General features: G+C 32.9%; 2 protein-coding genes across 4 annotated transcripts; one reads left to right on the forward strand and one right to left on the reverse strand.

Moving 5' to 3' along the window:
* The first annotated feature begins 1030 nt into the window (after positions 1-1030).
* On the forward strand, positions 1031-8738 carry LOC149421730 (uncharacterized). Of its 2 annotated transcripts, XM_089634511.1 has the most exons (6): positions 1031-1153; positions 1242-1475; positions 5243-5761; positions 6218-6587; positions 8089-8194; positions 8407-8738. In XM_089634511.1, the coding sequence occupies exons 2-6, from the start codon at positions 1258-1260 to the stop codon at positions 8535-8537; spliced, it is 1344 nt and encodes a 447-aa protein (XP_089490637.1). In that variant the 5' UTR covers positions 1031-1153; positions 1242-1257; the 3' UTR covers positions 8538-8738. The 2 variants fall into 2 exon arrangements, with proteins under 2 accessions (XP_089490637.1, XP_089490638.1); XM_089634512.1 differs by lacking the exons at positions 8089-8194; positions 8407-8738 and adding an exon at positions 6733-8078.
* Positions 8739-8744: 6 nt separating this feature from the next.
* Positions 8745-18038, reverse strand: LOC149421731 (queuosine-tRNA galactosyltransferase-like). 2 transcript variants are annotated; one of them, XM_089634513.1, is made up of 7 exons: positions 17828-18038; positions 17215-17440; positions 16730-16860; positions 14870-15033; positions 10902-11054; positions 9037-9319; positions 8745-8838 (listed from the first exon to the last, which is right to left on the reverse strand). In XM_089634513.1, exons 1-7 carry the CDS (start codon positions 17870-17872, stop codon positions 8758-8760), a joined length of 1083 nt encoding a protein of 360 aa, XP_089490639.1. In that variant the 5' UTR covers positions 17873-18038; the 3' UTR covers positions 8745-8757. The 2 variants fall into 2 exon arrangements, with proteins under 2 accessions (XP_089490639.1, XP_089490640.1); XM_089634514.1 differs by lacking the exon at positions 10902-11054.

Below are 18038 nucleotides of genomic sequence, written 5' to 3' on the forward strand. Positions count from 1 at the left end.
TGAATTTTTTTTACCCATTTTCAAAGGTAATTTTGAAAGAAGATTCCTTACAATTATTTTTAGCATCCATGGGTAAGGGTCTATGGGTTTTTGTGTCCTCTGGTGCGTTTCAGAAAAAGTTTCCGCAAAAAAATTTAAAATTTTCCTTTTAGAAATTTTCGAAATTTCCACAGTATTTTTGCCCTAATATCGTGGACATATCAAAATTTCCCAAGATTTTTGTACTTTTCCTTAAAAAATAATTTCCCCCCCCAGATCTAGAAAAAAATCCCTTGATTTGCCATCACTGCCCTCCCTCATATTGTTGATTTTCCCGCTTCAAGGTTCTCCCCACAAAATGCCTAATCGATTTAAATCATTGAATTTCCCCGCAATTTGGGGAATTTTCCCAAAAAATGGTAACCCTCTTGCGGAACTACAAATGTTGGGATGTTGATGCAAAAAAAATATATAGAAATTAAACACACTTTTCTGGCGACGTTACATCGCTCTAGTTCGTTTTTGTCCAACAGACCATTTTTGGCGAAATTGCGTCAAAAATGCAGTTGTTCTCAGTAAGCATTTATTTATACGATACAAGTGATTTTTTAATGTGTTTTGAAGGCGGAGTTTGTCTTAAGTACACCAAAATTAAACAACATTCCGAGCGTGTTTATCACACCAACACTTTGTCCTACATCAAAAATTTACAACTTGTTTTCTGCGTAATTTTAAACGATTGGAATGAATTTTACTTTAAAATAATAATTTCTATCATTTTAGTAAGCTTAGAATGAACTAATTTCATTGTATATGTGTTTTTCGTAAAAAAAAATTTGAAGCGCTATTTCTCCCGATTTACGTTTTGGTCTGTTGGATAAAAACGAACTAGAGATATGAAAAATCTGCCTCTGTCCGCAGCTACTGCTCTCGCTGAACTCCGAGCGATTAATTATTAATCGAAATCAAAGTATTTCGATCATGTAAATTTTTCGATCCTGCCCATCACTACGTGTGCGTGTTGTTAATCTATGGTCTTGTGTGATGACAGAAACATGATGGGAGTTGATCCATGGAAATTTTGAAAACACTTTTAAGAACGGAACTGCGGAAAGTTGATATCATTTTTCATTGACGTTTTTACGTCGAAGGCCTTTAAGAAAACCAAGCAGCAGTTAGTTTATATTTTACTAATTTGGGGAACCGGTGAAGTATTTTGATTACTAATGTGCTTTATCGACTTCTCTTGTTTAATTTTATAGCGAAACGAACACCACCATGGGTTTCCGCATTTCACTTGAAATGACAAAATTATTTAGCGATGAGAGATCATTTAGCTATATTTACATCAATGAAACTTTCAAGGAAATTCATAATCTGGAATCATATGTCAGAGATCAATTCGAAGTGATGGGACCATTCTGCCTTATGACACATAACCATTTGCTTCCAAGTTGTGAGAGCATTTTAATTTTAAAAGAAGATGAGGTGATAACGTAAGTATAATATATAGGAAACGTTACGTATCAACAACATCTAAAGAACGGGTAAAATGCAGAACTCCGCCTTACATTTAAAATGCACAAATTATTGAAATATCACTATGTTTCGTCTTAATTACTACCTATAACAAACAGCTCTACGTCGGGGGAGATGAAAAAACATGCTCAGATTAGGTTGGTAAATATATATAGGTTCGCCTCATTAATATGCACAAATTATTTAAAAGAACATTTTGTATAAGTTGAGCAACATTGAGGAACACTTTTTTTTTGTCAGTTAACGGAGGAAGCAATATAGCACATTTTCATTAATATTTGAAAAATTCTTTGTTTTCACTTTGAGACCGTTTTCTTACGATTTGACGTATTATGTGGATATATAAGTGGGTTTTTAGGTTAGTTTTTTTTTTCTTTTTTCATTAAACCTTAACTGAGAACCTATTTTATAAAGTTCGTTCTTAGTTTAGGGTTTAGTTAAAAAATAAAACTAGCCTAGGAACCTATTTTAATGTTCTTAAAAATAATTTGTGAATATTATTTACAAAAATAGGTTATTAGGTTCTAAGTTTGCATTATTTAAATAATTTATGTATATTTCCTAACCTTCAAACTTAACCTATGACAAACGTCACATAATACAAACACGAAAAAACATGGTGGTCGAAACTGTCAATATACATGAACTTTGGAAAAAAACGGTACTTTAATGCATCTTTACCATCTCCCCCTTTTCTCACCTCTGTTTCTTTCAAAAAGGTTAGATTACTCGTAAGAGATTAAAGTCAAAGACGTGGATCATAGAACACGAGGGTAGCAACCCTATTCACGAACTAGAGAAAGTTGCTGAAAAATGGAGATCATATTGTGAAGAAAATGAAACTGACAATGACTAATCTGTCGATGGGATGATTTCGATTTTGAGCCCAACATCCTTCGAAGTGAAGTCAAAGCAGCCATACAAAAATTGAAATACAATTAATGGACAGGAGGTGATGGGATTCCAGTTGAGCTTCTCAAACTCACCGGTGACGAAGGGATCACCAAAACAATTCAATTTGTAACAACCTAATATGGCAACATGGAGAATGACTAAAATATTGCGTTGCATTGGTTTTCATACCATTACCCAAGAAGGGTTGAACAGAGAAATGCTGGACATACAGGACAATTATTTCCATCATCTCATGACAGTAAGGTAATGTGATACATTATTAAAGAATGTCTTGGGAGTTACCTAAAATGGAAAATACCGTGCAAACAGTGCAAGCAGGGTTTATCAAGGATGGAGGAACTCAAGAGCAAATACTCAATATCCTTAACTGGAGGTGATTGGAGTTCACATACATCTCACATAATATACTATCCAGTATTAGAAACCTGTACACCGAAGGACACATAATATACTATCCAGTATTAGAAACCTGTACACCGAAGGACACATAATATACTATCCAGTATTAGAAACCTGTACACCGAAGGACACATAATATACTATCCAGTATTAGAAACCTGTACACCGAAGGACACATAATATACTATCCAGTATTAGAAACCTGTACACCGAAGGACACATAATATGTATCAAGTTTGACACCCAAAAATCGGTCATATTTAAAATGAAAAAAGGGGTACTTCAAGGGTGCATCCTTTCACCAATGTTATTTAATATATTTGGTGAATACATAAAGGGTAAGGTTCTTGATTGAAGGAAAAGTGGAATAAACATTGGTGGGCAAAATATCTTAAATCTTCGGTATACGTTACCCTTATTGCCTCTTCTAAGAAGTGAATCACCTCCTTGCTAAAATGGAGAAAGAAAGTAGAGCTGGGTAAATCCATCATTTTACACGACCCGGGTCGCTCATTGCTGTCGCGAGAACCCGCTCTTTGAGCAGCTTTTATACATGGAAAAAATGCCATAGAGGCGCCGCCGGCCGCCGCACCAGGTCATACCCGAAACCCTATTGCCCGTCACCCGGTAGTTTGACGTAGGGTAGGTAGTATGTACTGGAACTGTACTGGACTGTACCATAGATGTGAAATTATGTAAACCGGTCATCTCGAGTCTCATTCTAGCGACATAAATAGATATGCTTAATCTCAAATTGAAATGAATTGTCACTACAGTTTCAGTTTTCAGTTACCGGAGACACAAAATTGGTGTGGGGGTTTCTATCCTCAGCAATGAGGAACAGACTTAAGAAGAAGACCATCTCCCCGGACTTCAGTAGTCGTCTCTCGAGTAATGATGTTGAAACTAAGTGTTATTTTATAAATTTTTGCATATTAGGCGTGAGACGGAATTCTGTAATTTTATCAAAGAATGAAAAGGAAAATCACAGAAAAGTAAAAAATAATTAAAAAAATTAATTCTATGTACTTAATTGCATGTATTTAAAAATATGTACATTCATAGCTAGATCAACAAACCCGATAATGAATATGTAGATTATGTGGACTGATTGTTTCATAAAATTTAAACAATTCATCAAATTTCAAAGTTGGTTTTCATGTTCTGTGAAGGTTCTATTGAAGTTCTGTTATTATATCGTTATTGGCCAGCTGTTTCACAAAACTGAAATAATAACAGAACTTGAATAAAACCTTCACAAAACTCAAAAAATCAACTTTGAAAATCGATGAATTGTTCAAATTTTATGAAACAATCAGTCCACATAATCTACATATTCATTATCGGGTTTGTTGATCTAACTATGAATGTACATATTTTTAAATCATATTATTTTTATTTTTTGGAATAACTTGATGTGTAAAACCTCAAATTGGAAAAAACAGAAAAAGATACGGTCACATCTAGTACTCGAACTCGGGACCCTTGCCTTGCCGAGGCACCACCTTTTCTGTTTCAAATTTTCGTTTAGGAATCGCTAATATTGTCTTATTTAATACATATTATTTTTCACTGGAGTTCCATATTACTTTTCATTTTTATTTCCCAATTCATTTTTTAAGAACTGCCTTTAAATCCTTGACACATTATACACTATGATGCAAATAACAATGAATTTCCAGATTACCTGCTACTCTGCATACAAAACTTTGTCTATTCAATACCTAAGTGTTGCAGTTCTTCTATATTGTTTGAAATAAGCACTGTATCATCGGCATATATTCAACAGACTTTCAAATTAATCGTTTCTTCACCTAAACCCACCTCTCTACCAACCATTTGGTTCTTACATACAATTTTGTCTATCAATAACGTTTTCACTGGGAATATGTGTGTTCGGGTCCGGAGATGATCAATGTCAATTGCCAATGTGCTTATGTCATTGACAATGTGCATTGAAGTGTGATTAACGGAACTTTAATCGACCATTCAATATTTTCTCCCAGTTTAGTAAACGTCTGCGGAAACAGTATCTAAATAGTAAAGTGATAATCTTTTTATTTTTCTAACCATAACCCTGGATCATAATTGTAATATAATGCAATTATAAGTAAAACAAATTCTCATTCCACAATGAAGCTGAATTCCAAAGGGTTTAATAGATAGAGCAATTGAATGAATGATTGTCAATTGCACAGCGAAATAATCATTTCACTGCATCAATGAAGCTTATCTATACGCTCAATCAGTCTATGGAAATGTCAATTACTTCAATTGACTCTGTAAACGATGAATTAGCAATTGTCAATCGTATCGATGATATAAATTGTCAATAAAATTGATATTGATGATCTCCTGGCCGCTTTATATGATGTGCTTCATATTGAAATATCTTTTATTTATTTTTCAGCGTGGTTCCCATTCGATCACCTTTTAGTTTTAACAAGACTTTATTTAATCCAGTGGCTTCAGGCCTAAATTTGCCTAAGTCCCAAGACGAAGTTGAGAGTGTTGAAAAAGAAACGAAAAAGAAAAAGAGGAAGAAAAACAAGGAATCCTTACAAGACACTTCCGCGATTGAATTAGTTAATTTACCCAGTACAACAGAAGATTCTATTCAATCTGTAGAGTTTCCTAACCCGGAAGTTTGTTCAGCCATTAAGAATATTGAAGAATACCATTCAAAACAAAAGAAGGCAGAGGAAGAAGTTGAGGCTATGAAATCGAAAGCCTTAAATGCTCTCAAAGATTTTTTCCCGACAAATGGAGTTAGTGATGGCCGAATTAAGAAGAGGAAACGAATTAGAATAAGGAAAAGCAAGAAGAGCAATCAGGTGGAATATTTGCAGTCCGATAGTGAATCCAATATTACGCAAAACAATAAATCATTGGTCTTAACAAACGGAAAGAAAAATAGTTCCCACATCAGGTAGCTACCATTCACTTCCTAACTCTTGGAGTGCCAACGCAAAATTGTCGCCATCTGCCAGCTGATTCTATTTTAGTAATAACTAATTAGTTTTAAAAAAATGACATTCTCGTAAATTTGCCATCTTGCCAGATAATGTGTTTACATATTGATATAAATAGTAAATAATCTACCAGCAGTTTCCCCAGAATAGCTCAGCGAAATGATTTTTTTGTTGTGCCGCTGTATTTATATGGATACGGCACTCAAGCGATAAAGGATAACTTAAATATATTCTCTACATTTTATAATTTGCCTTTAGATATTATTGACTCTACTATGTTGGTTAAAGAAATAAAAAAAGTTTCTTTATCAAGTATGTCATTGTCTATGTGTTGGCTTAATGTTTCTTGTCAGTCCCTGTTGGTTAAAATAAGGTTTTAGTGACTTGTTTTTAATATTTATTTGTTTCGTTAGGTTTACTCCTGCCACAGATAAGCCTGTTACAGTTCTACAAAACGAAATAGTCACTAAAAAGCTGAACAAAAGTCCGAGAATAGTGCGAGCTCTCCAACCAGAAATGCTGGATTCCTTGAACAGCCCTAGCAGCTCTGTGAGCGACACTTCTAACAACATCAATGCGAATAGCTTTGAGAAAAACGGAGAAAGGAGTCAAAACTTTTTGGATAATGTTGAATGTTCTGAACCCGTGAGAAATACAGACGCTTGTAAGAATACCCCATATCAGAAGGTGGTCAATTCTCTCAATGGTATTTTGAAGCGATTGCATACATATCCGGTGGAGTCGGAAATGGCTTTGAAAGAAGACGACGTTATTGTTTTTAAAGTAGGTTTCTTTCTATTTCAATTTAAATACCCCTGAGTACATGTAGTAAAATGAATAATTACATGCGCGTAGTACTGGAAGTATTAAATTTTATCAGCTTACCGTTGAATGGGTTAAGTTATTAATTACAATTTTTTTATTCCAGTGACATTATATGGGACATTCGCATCCAGCATTTTGTCAAGAACTGTTAATATGTTTATATAATACATAATATTTATTCCTTTTGTGTCTTTGTATCTATTGGAGAGAAGAGTATTTTTAATCTCCTTGATAAATCTGATAATATCTGTGATGCCTGACCTTGTGATATAACTTTATACATATTATGCAAATTAATCAACTACATATAAAGATCTTTTACTAACAATTTTTTTATAGTAATCTATATAAATAAAAATGTAAATGTTCTTTTCTTCAAAATCTTAAATCTCCAAAAGTTCTTCACCGATTGCTTAGAAATTTTGACACAACGTTGCATTAGAATACACATGTGTTTTTATATACATACCTATAGTTTGTAGATGACACCTATGGCAGGTAAAAACGTGATTTTTATTTTTAAACTGCGCCATCTCTTGGACATAAAAGCAACACGTGCTAATTTTTCTCTATCTGCCCAGAAAGTTTGAGCCACAACAAAATAAAATACTATATTGTTTAATTGTATAAATAGTTTCCTCAAAATAGCTCAGAGAAATGATTTTTAGATTGTGCCGCCGTATCCATATGGATACGTCGGCACTCAAGCGATTAAATCAGATGTTTGAGATGATGTATTTTTAAAGTTTAAGGAGGCATTTTATATATTTTGCCAGTATATTATACTGCCGAAGCATATACAACTTAGTTATCCACTCAAGCGATTTTTGTCATATTATGGCAGGTTTGCAAAAATGTTTTGAGCGATTTATCTGTCATAATATGCCAAATTTATAGAACCTAAAAATATGGGAAAGATGGTGAAATCTAGGTGCATTCATTGGCTTGAAAAAGCAGTAAGCAGTTCATGTTTTCATATTAATATGTTAAGGAATGATTTAATTATCGTACCCGCCTCAGAACACAAATTTTCTAGTGAGGCGGGTTACTTTCATATTTGTAATATTGATCATGTTTCTGCAATAAACGCCCGGGTTGCCAGCAACTCAAAAAAAAAATTAAATAGCGTAGGGCTCATATAGCCATCACTGGAAGTAAAAAATATACAGGGTGTCTACAAGTTGGAATTTCGGAAAAAGTTATTTATCTTTTTTGCTCTTACCATCATGTAGAATCACCTCCCGAAGTTACTGCACTTTGACCCTGGACACCCTGTATAATTCATAACTTGCCCATTCGGTGGTAAGCATATTTTTTGTTGATCCATAAATAATAATCTATCTCTATATAAATAAAAATGCAAATGTTCGTTCGTAAGTAGTTGTAAGTTAACAATTGTTTTAATTGATTGTTTTTGCTATTTTTAAAATGGATTGTAAAATTTTTATTTATTTTTCAGATGCTTAAAATAGGAGAAGATTACACCCCTACAGTTTCCGACCATATTTTGGGCAAAGTCGCCGGTTACAATATGGAAGAACAATCAATCAAATTGACAATATTAGGTGACTTTTTTTATTAAATTAAAACTAATCGTGTTATATTTTAGCAATATTCATTATTACAACCAAACATTCATTTAAATGTTATTTTCCCAAACTGCGTTGCTTTGGCAAGATGCATTTCTTCTGCTATTCAATATACAAATCACTCCATTACCGGCTACCCGATACTATTTCATTAACTTGACACATTCATCACGTTCATATGATTATAGATGGCCATCAGGAATGCATTGAACCATCTGGAAAGTTCCAGTTGGAAGAAGAATTGGAAGAAAACTCTGTTCCCGATTATATTGATGTGGTCTGGGGCCAACTTCTGGAACCTCGAATAATTGACAAATGATTTTCTTTATTTCATACAAATACTATGAAATCAAAAGAAACGATTTAATGGACAATAATTTATTTTTTATTTTATTCTGAAATAAAAAAAAAAAAACATAACATATGATTAATGCAAATTTAGCAATAAAGATACATACTTTATAAAATAATATTTTCTAATTGTTTGTTTATACATAATTTATAAATTAATATTTTTTGATTGTTTGTTTAATTTTTTATCAGCTGAAGATGATATAATCTTTTCCTTCCTTTAGGTTCAATGATGATAAATTCTTTTCGAAATCTCCATCAGTTAAATCCTGTAAAGCAAAATATTCCATTATTCTTACGCTTTAAATATCATTTTAAATGAGTGTTGATCCTTGACTTTTGATTCCTCGAGATAACCGCTGTTTATAGCAAGGAACACATTCAATTTCACGTATCAGAAGTGTTGAAAATATCAACAATTGAGTGTATTTCAGTTGAAAGTAAAATATTTTTAATTCTTCACATACCAATTTTATACATATAACAAGCGGGGGTGAGGCATCCTTGAAATGTACTATTGGAATTTTATTTAGAACTTTTCTTTTAGTCGGGCAAAACATTTCATAAAATTTTCCAATTTTATTTGGGTCTATATCGCACAAGGCTTTAACAAGTCTCCTCTGATCGTCATCAAGAGATTTCAAAAATTTCCTGCCCTGTTTGCCACCGTTCCAAATGGTGAAACCATCTTTGCAAAGGGGGAGAAAGTTCTTCACGAAATGCTGGATGCGTAGGTCCCATATAGCATCACTGGAATTAAAAAATATATATAATTCATAACTTGCCCATTCGATGGTAAGCACATTTTTTGTTAATCCTTAAATATAATCTATGTACATATCTCTATATAAATAAAAATGTACATTTGTTCAAAATCTTAAATCTCCAAAAGTTCTTCACTGATTGCTTTGAAATTTTGACACAACTTTGCATTCAAATACGCATGTGTTTTTATATACCTATATTATATAGATGTTACATGTGACGGATAAAACCGTTGAATAGAGAATAACAGCATATTCTTTAGTCATTGGTAAAAACATGCTTCTTTTGAAAAACAGTTCCATCTGTTGGACAGACTTGCTTTTTTTTTTTTTTTAAATATCACCATCAGTTGGACGTAAAAGCAACACGCGCTATTATTTCTCTATCTGCACGGGTACAGCTAGTGATAAATTAATGTTTCATTATCTGTATTTTTTTTGTAACAAATTGAGAATGATGAAATTCTCACTGGGATCTGTGGTTCTGAGGCACATATTTTATACTTATGCATTTGTTGTAACAGAAAATGTACAACTACTGAAAAGAATTCCTTGCACCCCCATTACCTACCATTATTGTACAGGGTTTATCAGGACATACCTGACAAACTTTAACCAGTGATTCCTGAACTTATTTGGACTAAAAAATATAGATTGCATTTTGGTCTCGATAAAATTTTTTGTCAACAGTAAACCGACCGATTCCCCCACCTGACCCTAACCGTCCAACACGGATTTTTTTAGGTTTTTGAGTCAATAGAGATTAAAATGACATATATTAATAAACCCTGGAATCACTGGTTAAAGTTTGCTGGGTAGGTCTAGATTCCTGATACACCTCGCATATGTTTTGCTGGACACCCATAAATCAATTCATAATTTAGGGGGTGTATAAACAAAAGCTCACCAATCGCCTAAAAAAGTTTTAGGTATATTCCCTATATCTAGGAGCTATTTAAAATAGTGATTTTTTTATATTCATGAACGAATGCAATTTTTACATTTTCATAAATTGTGAGCATCAACGAAAAGTGGTTGAAATCCCTGTCCATTGACAAACTAAGACTGAAGTCCTCTGCATAAAAACAAACTCACAGTTTCACCACTATTTATTTATATATAATATAATACACTACCCTAAAATACATTAACCTAAAAATACCCTAACTTGCAAAACTGCCTGCATCCATGCAAAAATCTTCACAATTTGCGAAAAAAATTATACTTGTCCACTTTTCGTTGTGTACTCACAAATTATTTGTAATGAGCCGTTGACTCGCAAAACCCGCTTTGGAAATTGCTGGTTCTGATACATTCACAAAAAGTGCTTGAAATTGAAAATAAATAAATTATTCATATTTTTCGCGGAATAACAAAAGAATATTCAATAACTATGTTGATATTGAGCATAAAAGGTATATTCAAAGAGTTCCAGACAGTTTTTCGTGACATCCACATATTTCCGGAGTGGGTTTTGCAAGTCGCTGACTCAAATACTTTATTATTGAGGTTAATTGACAGAGCTGTTTTAGTTGCTATACCTCCTTGTTATTATTGTTTTTACAGACCTAGTGACCGAGAATGTAGCAGATCCTAAATGGTATGTGTAAATAAGTAAATATTCATCCACCCGATGAACGGAACCTCCTTTATTTAAGTGTTCATAGAAAAATATGAGATCTTCAGGGGTTCCTTTATTTTCTTCAGAAAAACCACCCACCCTAAAGGAAGAATACAATAATTATGAGATAATGTTTTTTCTTAATCATAGCAGGTGTTGCGACAGGCGCATGCATTCCATATAAGTATTAAGCCCCGCCCAATTTACATTTTTCACATTAACATATTAAATAATGGGCCAAACAGACCATTCAATTTGGTTGAGGGGTTAATATCAATCTGGTTTAATTGAATTCATTTGCTTGTGGGATATTACAAGCAAGATGTACTCTGACATAGATACTAGGAATGAAGCTCTTGTATTCCTTTTGGAGCATTTCAAATGCATTGAAAATAATGAAAGTGTAAAAGCTAAATTTTTATTCTTAGGAGCATCATGACTGAATTTTTTTCATTCCATGAGCCATTCTTTTGTCCATGTTTGTCTTTTTCCTTTCATGTTAATAGTTAACAATGCTATTAGAGCGAACACAAACTTATTTAAAAAAATAAAGTAGGTGCTGTGTGTGTTCACCAGAGGAGTAACTGACGAAATTGAACCAACCATCGCATTGTCTGTACGTAACACTCAACGATTGATACACAACGGTTGAAGCAACCAAATTGAGTGGTCTAAACTTAACTACCACAAAACATTTCAATTTGTGCTGTCACAAATAATACTTTTATTTTTGTGAGTAGAGTTTACCAGTTTTTGGTATTTCATAGTGTACATTCCTATTTTGCAAAATGGAATTTTCGGCTGGGGTGGTGCATACTAAACTTCTCTCTTGCCATTAGAAATAATATTTTTTTTTTTAAACAAAGACAAACATTCCCAGGTTACGAATAACCTGAAAAAATTGAAAATCTCCTACTACCATCACAGTAAGTGGAAAATGTTGTTTGTGTTGTGATGGAGGACTTAGCCAGCCAGGAATTGAACACACTACGCCTGGGTGGGACCCAAACGCAATGTCAACTCAGCCACCGACCATCCCAAAAATAGAAATATTACCCCACCATCAGACTATTCCAAGAAGTCCCTTCAGTGCAAATTATTTATTAAAAACTAGCTCTTTTACAAATTTACAAATACTGTTTCAATAATGAAAACACAACATTATTTTCAATATATATTCTCGGCTCAATTTCTATCCCTTGTTATAACACCACCACAGTCCAACAATTTTTTATTGAAGTTTAACCATTTGCCTAATTGTATTAAATACTAGATTAGAAACAAATTATTTAAAACTACTGCTAAAAACTTTTTCAATAATATTTCTTAACACACTTTAATCGGGAAGGGTAGTTCTACCAGTTCGGTCGATTGATGCTTAACGTCGGGAAGGGTATTTCTACCTTCTGTGCCCGCCTCATTTCAATGGCAGAAAAGAAGAAATTATCCAATGTTTTTATATGAATATTATATACCAATCTCTTTGTAAAGGTCCCAACTATACGTACATAATTATCAAATTGTAATGCAAGTCTTTTTTTTAGTATTTATCTTGGAGTCTTTTGTGTACATCGATATTACAACTAAAATGACCTATATTATTGAACACCTGACACTTGATAGGTATTGCGTTTGAAGATCAACGAAATAAGTAATTTTGATAACATATTCTGTTATTATAATAGTTCAATTCCTGGAACGACAGTTTTTATGATCCTGAAACCCGAAACAAATCTCTCTATCTCTGTTCCACACCCACTCAACTCCTAGGTGCGAGCGAGCGGAGAGTGTCTGGAGCATCTAACAAAAGCAGGTATCGGCAAACACAGTTAGGCGGACCATAATAAATATTTACAAGTGCATGTCAGTTTTTAAAAAGCAAATTGTCCTACGGTTGTGTTCCGAGGAGATAATATTTATATTTGCTTTTTCAAACCTTTCTAAATGGATTCTGAAAATTACGAAAGTGATGACGAAATCGTCGCAGATAATTTATCTGATTGTTCTAGTAATTATTTGTCTGAATTCCATAGTGAAAGTGAAGAATCTAGTGGAATTGAAGAAATTTCTTGTAGGAGAAGAATGTCGATGATGCCATTACAGTTCAGTGATTCTGAAGAAAGTGATATGGAGGAAGAACAATAAAATATTAAACGAACAATTTTTTAGACGTGAACTATAAATGATTATACAGGGTGTCCGGAAACTCGTAGTACAAGCGGGAAACTGGTGAATCTACATCACATTTGGAGTCGATTTTGTAGTATATATTTTTTTTATTTGAGCTTTCGTTATCGAGTAAATCGAGTTTGAAGTTGATTTTTTTTTTTTTTTAATCAAATTCTTATAAATTATTACTGAAGATCAAAGTACCCAACTAATTAAAACTATTTGAAAGTAAAACAAATGAAGAAACTCGGATTTGAAGCATTATTTTGAAATCTACCTTCATTTAACCCGGTGTAATCATAAAATATTTCTGCTCTGCAGGGTTAAAACATCTGTTATTCAACCCTAAACACCAGAAAAAACTTTAACCCTAAAATAGCCGAAAAATATATTTTTTTGGTTTTTTTTTTTTTTTTTTTGAAAATGCTCAAATCAAAATTTTTTATGTTTTTTTGGGTTCCCCATGTGGTGTAGATTCTCCAGTTTCCCGCTTGTACTACGAGTTTCCGGACACCGTGTATAAAGGTGATTAGAAACATAAACCTAATAGTGTATGGTGAAAAACAATAAACAATATTACGTGAGCAATACGAGAAGTATTCTACGCTAAGTGATTATTTTAAATTTCATTTAAAAAAATAACCAATATTATTAGCACATTCCGATGGTTTTGGTCCGCTGTACCGTGCGAGGGGCAATTGCACACGTGGTATTTGAATGGGTAATAACGTGTTACTCTGATGATACTAGAGATGTGGCAATTGTTTTTGTTTTTATAATGATTTGGGCTTGGTGAAAATATAATAATTTGTAATTTTATAAAATTGAAACCTAGTTTATACTTTAAAATTGAACCCTAATAACTCAACAATGACTTTGTTTTCGATTTATTAAGTTGCATTAGAAATAATACTTGGTTTTCGGCTAGAAATTTTATAGCTTGGGTATGCTGAGTTAGTATGTAGAAAATTTTACTAAAATATTTCCATTATTTTCGAAGATTTAAAACAAATTAAAAAAATTCGCGCGGGACCTTTATTTTCGCCCGTTTTCAGCGGTCTGCCGGTAAAAAAATAACCCGATCAAAGTGTGTTAATATATTTTTTAATTATAATATAATATATTTTTAATAACATTAGATATTTAAAATGAAACTAATTAAAATTTAATTTTAACCTTTAACCACTCAAGCGATGGGGTATTTACCAAATAAATGCCTTGATCGATAAGAGATTTCCGGATATTTGGTTTTGGATTCCGCCGCGCTCATTTAAAAGAAATCGTACCTCTGAATAGCAATATGGAAACATAGAAACTACTTACTCTGGTTGAAAGCCAATTAATCCACCTATATTTAACCGTTTATCCCATATTTGTTGTTTTTATAAAAATTTTGAAAATAAAAATAAATTGAAATAAATTCTAAACAATCATCTACCTAAATTTAGGCAGCCATCGCTAAAGCCCTAGAGCAATGAGACCTAAATATGGGTAGCTATCGTTCGAGTGGTTAGAACTCCATTAGAGCTGCTATAGAGACATACCTAATTAAAATTAGAAATGTGTTGATTACGAAGGGTAAGAATTTTGTGACATTCATGGAATATATTGCAATATCTACAAATTGATAACATAGAATACATAAAGCATGGTGCCTTGTGGCTATAATCCAAATTAAATTTAATTTATTATGAAATTTAAATCTATTTTTGGTCAAAATTAAAATTTGAAAACTACAAAACATACCGTTTATAAACATCTCTATGAAAAAACCAGGTGGGCATTATGACAGTTGGGCCGTGAGAAGTGTAGACTTGAAGAGAGAGCTCCTTCTGTGTCAGGTTGTTGGCCCACTTCGTAAATCGCTCTGTAGAATTTGGAGGCTCTCTTGTAAACTTACAGCCTATAATCTAAACATCATTAATAATGATTCACAGTTTGATCCTCGGTGCCTATTGAATATAAGAATGGGTTGTTTCACAGACTTTGAACAATATTCAATTTGAACATTATTTCACAGAATTTGAACACGTTCAAAGTACTTCAAATTCAAGTACTATGAAAGTCTGATTCTAACCACAAGTTTTAATTATTTTTCACATCGACCAGTTTCGCTTAGATCTAGCATCGTCAGGATTTATTATTATTATTAGTTGAAGTTCTTTTATTATCCAAGTAGGTACTGTGAAACAACCGCCCCATTTTTTTAATGTGAAACTGCATTGAGTCCCAACTGTTCCTAACCGTCTGGAGCCAGCGAGACTATGGGGTATGGGGTACAATTGGGGTATGTTGTGAGGCTAAAGGTAGTGGGGAGGTGAAGGTGATGGGAAAGAGGATGGTGGGGAAGTACCTGGCTATTCAAATCTGGTCACCAAACACAGCCAAAGCCATTTCTAGCAACATTTCAATTCTGAATGGTGGCTTTACACCAGGGTGATACTGAGAGTGTCTACCATCCTTGAACGTGTCGCAAATATACTATATATTATTTTAAATGAGTAAATTGTGAAATAACACAAATTAATAAAAAAAAATAAATTGTAGGGCATGCCACGATTTGAACCCAAAACATCTGGCTTGCTAGTCTAGAGCCTTACCCCTCAACCACGGAGCCTTCAAATGCCGCCATGGTGAAATAATAACAGAACTTGAATTTTAACTGTTTGATGAATTGTTTAAATTCTGTGTAACAACCCGTCCTAACGGTGCTAAAAGCCTTGTAGTGTTGATCTGTTATTGTAATCATTGATAATACTAAATTCGGTTGCGTGTCTGTAACTCTGGGTCAACGAACTCTACAACTCGATTTGCTTTGAATTCCATTTTCAAATTGTAAGTTGTGATTGTAATAAATGGAAAAAGTGCCTACCTATAATGTAATATTTTTAATAGAAAATTATTTTAAATGCCACTTTCAAAATTGGAATTGATTTGTCAAAAATTCAGACAATCCCCATTGACACATTATATTTAGATGCGGAACTAAGCAAAAAAAATAGTAAATTTTTTTTTATATCCAATTCTTATAATCAAAGATCCAATTGGACCCCCAACACTCTTTTACTTTGAAATTTTCATGGACAGTAACAAAATGCATCCAAAACTTCTAAAACCTAGGTAGTTATTATTTCACTAGACTGCAAATGTGGCCAGCCGCACTACATTAAGGATATGTCTAAAAAATCATTTTTCTGAATATAACTAGCTATTCTGGGGAAATTATATATGGTAGATTATATACTATTTTTATAAATATATATAAACACATTATCTGGTAAAATGGTACAATTTACAAAAACATAATTTTGCAAGAAACTAGTTTTACAGATCGGAGACGGTTTACATATAGTTGTCGTGAGCATTTAGGCCATAGGTCCATTGTGTTAGCTATTCTGGGGAAACTACGTGGTAGATTATATATTATTTTTATAAATATATAATCACATTATCTGATAAGACAGAAGGTACAATTTACAAAAACCTCATTTAAAAAATAAAAACAAGCAAAATTATGCAAAAATTTTGCATCGGCACAAAGAGTTAATTCTATTTCTTATGTAAAATTTCCTTTATCAGCCAAGTTGAACATCATTGCATACTTACATCATTAATGTTATTCTTAGCAACTAAATATTGTTTGAATATTCGATCCGGCAACATAACATCATCAACATCTTCAAAACAAAGATACTCTCCCCTGCTAGCTTTGATAGCAGCATTTTTCGCATATCCAACTAGAAAAAAATGACAGAGAAGTATGCAGTATAGTTGAAATAATACCACCAATAAAGTTTTGTGTATTTCAGGACTTTGGATGTAACAATATGAGGTAACATTATACAGAAACAGGTTCTCACTATTAACCTTTACAATGCTGGCCTTTCAGCACAATCTATCACATTATTTTGACATAATGTTTGTGTTTTAGTGAAATTTCATGGATCACTTAATATACGACCCACATTCGGGGATGGTAGCGGATGGATCATAATTTATGCAATGGACATGTAGATCAGAGTAATTGACACAATAACATTGGAGTATACTAATAATATACACAGTAATGTATAATATATACGAACACCCACCTCCTTTGGGACACCCCGATGAGTTTCTAGTGAGAGTGAATAATATTCCGCACTTTTCAATTTTTATTTTCCACGCATTTAATAATTTTTCAGTGTTGTCTGTAGAGGAATCATTGAAAATGGAAACTTCCAGTTTTAGACCTTTTTCTAAGGCAGTTTGTGTAACAATGGAATTCAGGCAGACGTCTATCCACTTTTCTCCATTGAAAATAGGTAATATTATTGACTAAAAACACAATAATAACTAATGTAGTTAAAATAACAAAATTAGATTGAACATATGAGATGATGCATGAATGTGAATGAAGCAAGAAGAGTTGTGTGGCAGTTCGTTCATCCTCTCTGCCTACCTGATGGAAACGACAGGATTGTCAGTTAATTAAAAAATTATTTATTAATCCAAATTATTATGGTTCACATTAAATTGGTGTTTTTTTGATTGATGGGTTTGAAATGGTGGTGTTACTATAAACCACTAATATAGTACCCAAAGGGGAAACAGTTTAATGAAGATAGATAAATGAGGCTCATTAGAAATTACCCCCAAAAAAGGTTTTATAATATGTATTGATCATCGATAGTTCAGGATTGAGGATAGACAACTTCAACGAACCACATTAATCTTGGAAGTCAAGTTGGATGGCGATTTTAGGGACATCTTTTACAATTTTAAACAGGTATTTTCAGTATCCAGCGGTTTAAAGTGATAGTAACAAATAAATAAAAGCAAATAAGTAGTGCAAGTTATAGATGTATTCATAAATAAACCACTCTGCATGTATTTATTTGAACACATAACTTAACTGTCAGATTTCAGAATTTGA

This window comes from Hesperophylax consimilis, chromosome 8 (assembly GCF_061612785.1).
Source record: "Hesperophylax consimilis isolate HC1 chromosome 8, BYU_Hcon_1.0, whole genome shotgun sequence".
Classification (NCBI taxonomy): domain Eukaryota; kingdom Metazoa; phylum Arthropoda; class Insecta; order Trichoptera; family Limnephilidae; genus Hesperophylax; species Hesperophylax consimilis.